We start from the raw sequence: 7955 nt of genomic DNA, 5'->3' as shown, positions 1-7955 counted from the left end.
CACTCGGGCTTTGCACCCTCGACAGCAGGTGCCACGGAGCTGATCAAATAGATGTATAAGATTGTAAGTAGTATGGAAAAGGTAACTAGAAAATTATTTTAAATTGTGAGTAGGGACTACAGGTTCGAACGTATAATCTAGGAGCAGGAGTAGGCCATTCGGCCCCTTGAGCCTGCACCACTATTCCATAACATCATGGCTGATCTGTTTGTGGACTCAATTCCACTTTCCTGTCTACCCCCGTTACCCTTTGACTCCCTGTTTTGTCAAGAATCTGCCTTAAAACATTCAATGACTCTGCCTCCACTGCTCCCTGTGGAAGAGAGTTCCACAGACTCACAACCCTCAGAAAAAAAATTCTCCTCATCTCTGTCCTAAATAAGAAACCCCTTATTTTTAAACTGTGCTCCTAATTTTAGTCTCTCCCACAAGGGGAAACATCCTTTCCACATCCACACTGTCAAGTTCTTTCAGGATCTTGTATGTCTCAGTCAGATCACCTCTCATCCTTCTAAGATCCAATGAATACAGACACAACCTGTCCAACCTTTCCGCATAAGATAACCCTCTCATCCCAGGAATCAGTCAAGTGAACCTTCTCTGAACTACTTCCAATGCAATTATATCCATTCTTAAGTAGGGAGACCGAAACTGCACACAATGCACTCGATGTGGTCTCACCAATGTCCTGTACAACTGTAGCAAAACATCTCTACTTTTACATTCCATTTCCACTTGGAATAAACGACAATATTGCGTTTTCCTTCTTAATCATTTGTTGTATCTACATACTGAGTTTTTTGTGTTTCGTGCAGTAGGACACCCAGATCTCATCTCATCTCCGAGTTCTGCAATCTCTCTCCATTTAATATATTGCTTTTCTATTCTTCTGGCCCAAGTGGACAAGATCACACTTTCCCACATTATACTCCATCTGCCAAATCTTTGCCCACTCACTTAACCAATCTATATCCCTTTGCAGACTCCTTATGTCCTTTTCACAACTTTTCTTGGTGTCATCAGAAAATTTAACAACCATATATTCTGTCCCTTTATCCAAGTCATCGATATAGATTGTAAATAATTCAGGCCCCAGCACTGATCCCTGTGGCACTCCATTAGTTACAGCTTGCCAATGCAAAAAAGATCCATTTATGCTTACTCTGTTTCCTGTTAGCTAACCAATCCTACTTCCATGCTAATATGTTATCCCCTATACCATGGGCTCTTATTTTGTTTAGTAGCCTTTGATGTGACACCTTGTCAAATGCCTTCTAGAAATCCAAGTACATCACATCCATAGGTTCCCCTTTATCCACGTTGCTTGTTACTTCCTCAAAGAACTCTAATAAATTAGTCAAACACGATTTCCCTTTCACAAACCCATAATGACTCTGCCTGATTGCATTCAGATTTTCCAAATGACCTACTTAATAATAGATTCCATCAATTTCCCGAAGACAGACGTTAAGCTAGCTGGCCTGCAGTTTCCTGCTTTCTGTCTTCCTCCTTTCTTGAATAGTGGAGTTACATTCACTATTTTCCAAATTGATGGGACTTTTCTAGAATCTAGGGAATTTTGGAAAGTTAAAACCAATGCATCCACTATCCCAGCAGCCACTTCTTTTAAGACCCCTGGATGAAGTCCATCAGGACCTGGGGATCTGTCAGCTTTTAGTTCTAATAATTTTTTCAGTTCCTTTTCCCTGGTAATGGTAACTGTTTTAAGTTCCTCCCTCCCTTTCAACTCTTGAATCACCATTATTTCTGGGATGTTATTTGTATCCTCTACAGGGAGGACAGATACAAACTAGAAATTATAAATTTAGGGCTGTAATTAGGACATTTTTCTACATGCAAAAAAAAATTAATGGAATGAACTACTGGATAGAGCAATGGAGACAACAACACTGGTAGCACTAAAATAAAACTATTTAATGCTGTAATGGAGGATGTAGGAACTAAAATGTGCCAAATAGGCTTCATCATCTGTAATTGAGATCTTCAAATGTCGATTTACTAAGCTACATACTCTCATAATATTTCATTTTAATTGCAAGCATCATCCCTTCTCTGGAAAGCAATTAATGGATGATACTGGATAAATGAAAAATATCAACTTTTATCATGTAAATGAAATTATTAAAAATATTAAAATCAGCAGAGCAATTACTCCTAGTTGGGAATGATAAAACAAATTCTGATAAAATGTTTACAATCTTACTTCATTAAGTAAGCATTGCAGGAAGTTTTTTTTAAACCCTGAAGGGGCCAATATTACAATCCTACAAATATAGCAAAACTAAAGAGTTATAAACTGGCACTAGTAATCAATGACGACTTATTGATAAAGGAGAATGGTAGACTCCAAACAAATATTTACGTTAAAAAGCTTTATAAAAGAAACATACAAAAATGTCTTGCCAAAGTTCAAGATGGACATCAAAACACAGGAAGTCTCCCTTTTGTGTTAAAGCATCAAATCATGATTAAATCAAGTGAATTAATCAGTAGCATCTAGCTTGGTGTTTCAACTGAATCCAATTATTTTCTTACCATCTGGTTGTATTGATTATTAAAATCCATGTGTAAGGACTGCCATATCTCACTCAGAATGCAGACAAGATGAGAAATTTGTGCCTCCTCCAGCTCTGGGATATGCAGGTCTACCAGTGTGGCGCCAAAACTTGTTAGGTACTGCACCGCTACACACAAGAGTAATAAAATTAACAATACTGATTCTGAAAGCACTGAAATAATTAAATTTGCATTTTCTGCTTTTGCTCCCTTTTTAAAACATCAGTTTTAATTTCTGTGCAAGACAATTGCATGGTGTGAGACCTCTTATACGAAACATGAAAGTTAAGGGGCAATGGTACAGTCATAAAAAGAAGGCAATGCCAGTGTTTACATCCCCCTTCCCCCGTACATGGATGCAGCATTGCTGGAAAGTAGCAACAGCAGCCCAGCTGACATGTCAAAAAAGATCACAACTTAGGCTAGGGTTACTGGGATTATTTATAAAAATATTACTATATTGTTACTTGGTGTAATAAACTATTTATTCAAACAGGCAATTTTTACTGCTCTCATAATTTAGATTAGATTAGAGATACAGCACTGAAACAGGCCCTTCGGCCCACCGAGTCTGTGCCGACCATCAACCACCCATTTATACTAATCCTACATTAATCCCATATTCCTACCAAACATCCCCACCTGTCCCTGTATTTCCCTACCACCTACCTATACTAGTGACAATTTATAATGGCCAATTTACCTACCAACCTGCAAGTCTTTTGGCTTGTGGGAGGAAACCGGAGCACCCGGAGAAAACCCACGCAGACACAGGGAGAACTTGCAAACTCCACACAGGCAGTACCCAGAATTGAACCCGGGTCCCTGGAGCTGTGAGGCTGTGGTGCTAACCACTGTGCCGCCCTAATTCTTCCTCTTCAATTTATTTTCTTTTCTCACAAGTTTCCAGAAGACCCGACATCAATCTCTGCCAAGAGAATCTGAGCAAGCTGTTAAGTGGTATACTGGAGGAATGCTGTTCCTTTCCTCCCTCTAGCTGGGGCATGAATGGCTGAGACTGAAAATTTACCAAGTAGGAAGACATTGGTGCATGACTGTAATACCAACACACTGATATTGGACTTCGGTTTATATTTACACAGCTATCAAACTCAGTTGGGGTTATCTTACAGTTAACTAAGATCAGACTCTGAAGTGGCTCCTATATTAGCAGGTAAATTCTCCACTGCTCTGCTCCTCGCATTCAGTCTTGCTTTTCAGGAAATCTCAGATAGAGGTTGTAATTTTCTTTCCATTAAACTGAATTAATAAAAGCTGTGGGCTGTGCCTAGAATTCCCAGTTATCCACTCCCAGGAAGTGAGGTTCTGTGCTGGGAGCACGAACAGAAAATTTATCCTCAGATCTAGCTTTTCTCCTGCTGAGTTTCAGATCCTCAGTTTACTTTTGCCCAGATTTGTGCCACACTTCAACTGAAGATTCATAATCCAAGCTCAGTTGCCTAAATCTACCTCCTTACCAGCTCTACTTGCTACTGTTTCTAACTTTATATAGTTTCCCCATTTTACCTCAGGTTAAAAAAGTGTCCTAGATCACAAAAACAGATCAATCTAAAAATTGTGTGGAGAGCATCTCCCTTGAAGGGTCAGAATGTGTCTGCTTAAGGCTGATCCAGCTGAAGTTTGCAGGGTTGGGTAATGAGAAGGGAGCCTTTGGTGGATTAGGGACATTTCTACAGTGACCCATGCCAAAGAGGCCAGAAATGACAGCTGAAGTTTGCCAGCTTTTGTGTGGGTGGGTTGGTGTGTGTTGGGTGGGGGTGGGAGGGAGCTGGATGCAGTGCTAACTTCTCTTCTTCCCCTCCCCATCTCACCTTGTGTTATAACCTCAAATTCTTCCAATGTATGGTGGGGGAGGGGGAGGGGGGTTCCTGGATGGCCTGATAGATAAAGTAGAGGCTCTGCTGCGGATTTTCAGTCCCACCGTACAGAATAATAAATTTAGAAAGGAAATTTTCAGGTATCCATGTATCCGTACCTTTGTGACAAATATCCAAAATTTCAGTATCACAATCCTGTTAAAATTCAAGACAAAGAGGAAATTTAGAACAGAATAGAATTTAAAGATGCAAAACCACTAACAATAATCATAGGAAAACAGGAATCTGGATACAGCGATGCTGCAAACATTAAAGCCCCAAGAATTGCAGCTTGATTCTGGCCAGCGTGGCAGAGCTGCACATTGTGGCAGAATCCTGACGCGCTAGATTTGTGCCTTGTGTGCCTTTCCTTTGATATCGATTTTCGAGGGAGAAGGGAGACACTTCATCTGAGTAGACGTGTCTGGGACACTCCTGGGAACTCTGCTCAGATGACTATCCCATAGGCCTAGCAATACCTAAACTAGCTGAAAGTAGGCATAGGTTCCAGTCTGTGCCTTCAAGACACAAAAAATGTAGCAATGAAAGCTGAATGATCAAGAATTGAAAACCATTAAATGACTACATGCCTACCCTTCCCCCACCCCATTTCACAATTGTAAAAATTGCAAGGACCTTTTCCCACAATTACTTAAAGGGAACTGCTCTGATCTCCACCACTTTTATCAGGTTGAGTGTATCTGCTGCACACGGGCCGGGAAAACATTCACAGGTATTAATACGGCCACATCCGCCAAATTTGGGAGGGGGATGACCTGCAGGCTAAAGGTGTAGGCCACACTACCGCGGCACCCATGCTTGTACATAAGTATACATTTCCATACAACTTAATTCCTCCACAGCCGAATAGGCTGGACTTTACCATGAAGAACTTCCAATCTATTCCAATTTTTATGTTCTTCAGATCAGGATTTCCAATATTGTCAAAGTTCAATGGAGGTTGATGCAGACCTGAAAGAAGAGCAAAATAACATCAACCTAAATTAGACATGCTCTGAGGGGGCTTGGCCATGAAGCGGACTAATAAACTGTTATTACTCATTTGAAAGTTGCATTTACATCCAGAGCAGGCAGGTGAAGAATTATGAGAGTTATGAAGCATTATAAGAACACAGGACCTTATTTTTAAAATTGTTACTTCCTTTCAAATAGAATTAGGCAACTTTTATAAGTTGCAAGTGTGTAATTATTTTGGGAAACTTAACAATGTCACTGTCACTTTTACATGTGGGAAATCATCTACAAGACTTTTCCCACAGATCATTCCCAAAGATCTGAGCATTCTTTTGCACTGCCAGTGATTTTCAAAACATTAAACTTCCACATCTTGTAAAATAGTAGTACCATTATTTATAATGTTTTTAAAGCTAAATTCACATGCTGGATAAAAAGCAATAAAATCTAAAACAAACATTCAGTAAAAAGGAAAATATATTCAGGCACAAAGGTGGCTCCACTCAAGACAGAGTGTTGATTGAGACCGGGAAAGGAAGGTGGAGGACATAGATTTCATTTATAATTTTCTTGCAGGTTTGAGTTCCTTTATTTTTGAGGGAGGAGGGAGATAACTCATCCATGATGCGCCACCTAGGCCAAGGAGGATGCCTTGTAAAACAAACCCTGCGAGTTTGGTGGGGTCCGTCATCGGTGGGGAATTTGTGGCCCATGGAGGACCCCCACTGGGAACAGCTTCACCCCCCAGGACCCTCCTCCCCCTGGACTGAATGACCATCCTCCCACACCCCTCACCAGGGCCTTCTGGACTGGCCCCAGTGACCCCACCTCACCTACCTGTGTTCAAGAGTTCCACCGCTGGGCCTGGGTCCGAGGCCTCTGTAGTATCAGCAGTGGCCACCGTTCCCAGTAGCGCTGCTGATTTTGCTGAGCTGTTGGCCCTGTGATTGGCCGGCAGCTCTTGGAGGCGGGATCCCTGTCGCTTTAAAGTCTTTAAAAGGACGGGGATCCCACCTCCTAAAACCTTGACACAAAAAGACCAGAGGATCACTCTGGGGGAGGGGGAAAAATGCAGAGATGGGGTTCCCCCCGCCTTTTTGGCCTGGCGGCAGAAGCCCCACCTCCAGCACAAAATTCAGTCCTACGTGTGCCAGCAATTCATTCCAGAGGTTGGCAACCTTTTAACATCTAATCTAGTTTTTACATCCCCAAGTTATACCTGTGTTCCCTGGGTCCTCCCTAGTTTGCTTAGCTTGAATAGCCACCCAGACAATCATTTCATTAGTTTAAAAACTTAAATTTCTGCAAAGCTGAAGTATAAAACATCAAGTCTCTAAGCCTATCATGTTAACAAAGGGCTTTTTAAACGACAGATCAATCAGCAGGGCTTCCTGTGGATCTTTTCCAGGGCTTTTATCAGCCACCAAACTTGGGGTGGTGGTGTCAGCGCAGGTTGGGACGCTACTCAAATGACCTCCAATATACAGGCACAAATCCAGGCAGATATAATGATCAACTCTTCTATAACAGGTCGGATATCTACACAATACAGAGAAAAACAACGCTGTGATGTTTCCCACTGAGAAATTGTGGGTGCTTTTCCTCATTATGATGGCATCAGCTACATTTTTCACTTAGTTAGAAAACAATTTCATTTTCTGTTAATCTAATAATAATTATTGGCATTGAGAATTATTCAGCACCTAAATATACATAAAATGTTTTCAGTAAATTACAAAAAACTTACCATATGGGTAATAGGGGTCTGGGCCAGCCAGAATTGCATAGGATATAGCTGCATCTTTTACAGAGGTACAAATTGGACCTGTAAATGCAAACAAATTATTCAGAGTTTTCAGCCTTGCCCAACAAAACAGATAATTAGACACCTCTTTTCTTAACGCTTTGGAGACAAAGGAATAATTTTGATTAAGGAGAGAATGGAGAATGCAGCTACTTTGTGATTTCTTTTATTGCATCATAATAATACATCCAGGAGCAGAAAAGATCACCACATTCCTTTTGGAAAACAAAGTTAAATAAACTGAAAAACAATTCAATTAAATATTGTAGTTCTACACGGTAGTTCTTCTGATCTTCAGAGTATTGTATTAGAGCAATATGTCGTAGGCAAGATACAGCCGTAATATCACTTTTGCATTGTATTGGAATGGGAATTTGGATTAATTCATCCAGTATAAATGCATGAAGATGCACAAGGCCACTTAGTTTTCTTTAAAAGATTTTGAATTGAAATAGCATTTAAAATATTAAAACTCGGCAAGCTATAATCAGTCTTTGTAAAACGTTTTGAAATATTTTAATAAATTCAGCCTGTTACACACAGCATGTATATTCCTTGCAGATTCATAAAATTGGACAAAACATTATGTATGTAATTTAACGGAGTGCAGCAAAGTCCTGTCTTACCCAAACTGACAGTAGAGTAGGAAAGAGGATAGGACCCAATGGTGCTGATTCGACCAAAAGTAACTAAAAGAAACAAAAATAAAAATGTTAACAGAC

At 40.4% G+C, this 7955-nt stretch overlaps 1 protein-coding gene across 1 annotated transcript in view; it reads right to left on the bottom strand.

Moving 5' to 3' along the window:
* Positions 1–7955, bottom strand: part of LOC137374549 (uncharacterized) — an 89097-nt gene that overhangs the window by 16638 nt on the left and 64504 nt on the right. The window contains exons 11-15 of the mRNA XM_068040821.1: positions 7860–7922; positions 7177–7254; positions 5338–5426; positions 4574–4610; positions 2557–2705 (exon numbers count right to left, since the gene is read on the bottom strand). Of these exons, the coding sequence (XP_067896922.1) occupies positions 2557–2705; positions 4574–4610; positions 5338–5426; positions 7177–7254; positions 7860–7922 (416 nt within the window). The remainder of the gene's footprint in view (positions 1–2556; positions 2706–4573; positions 4611–5337; positions 5427–7176; positions 7255–7859; positions 7923–7955) is intronic.

The sequence above is a fragment of the Heterodontus francisci genome, chromosome 10, assembly GCF_036365525.1.
Source record: "Heterodontus francisci isolate sHetFra1 chromosome 10, sHetFra1.hap1, whole genome shotgun sequence".
Lineage (NCBI taxonomy): Eukaryota > Metazoa > Chordata > Chondrichthyes > Heterodontiformes > Heterodontidae > Heterodontus > Heterodontus francisci.
This window is presented reverse-complemented; position numbering and strand designations above follow the sequence as displayed.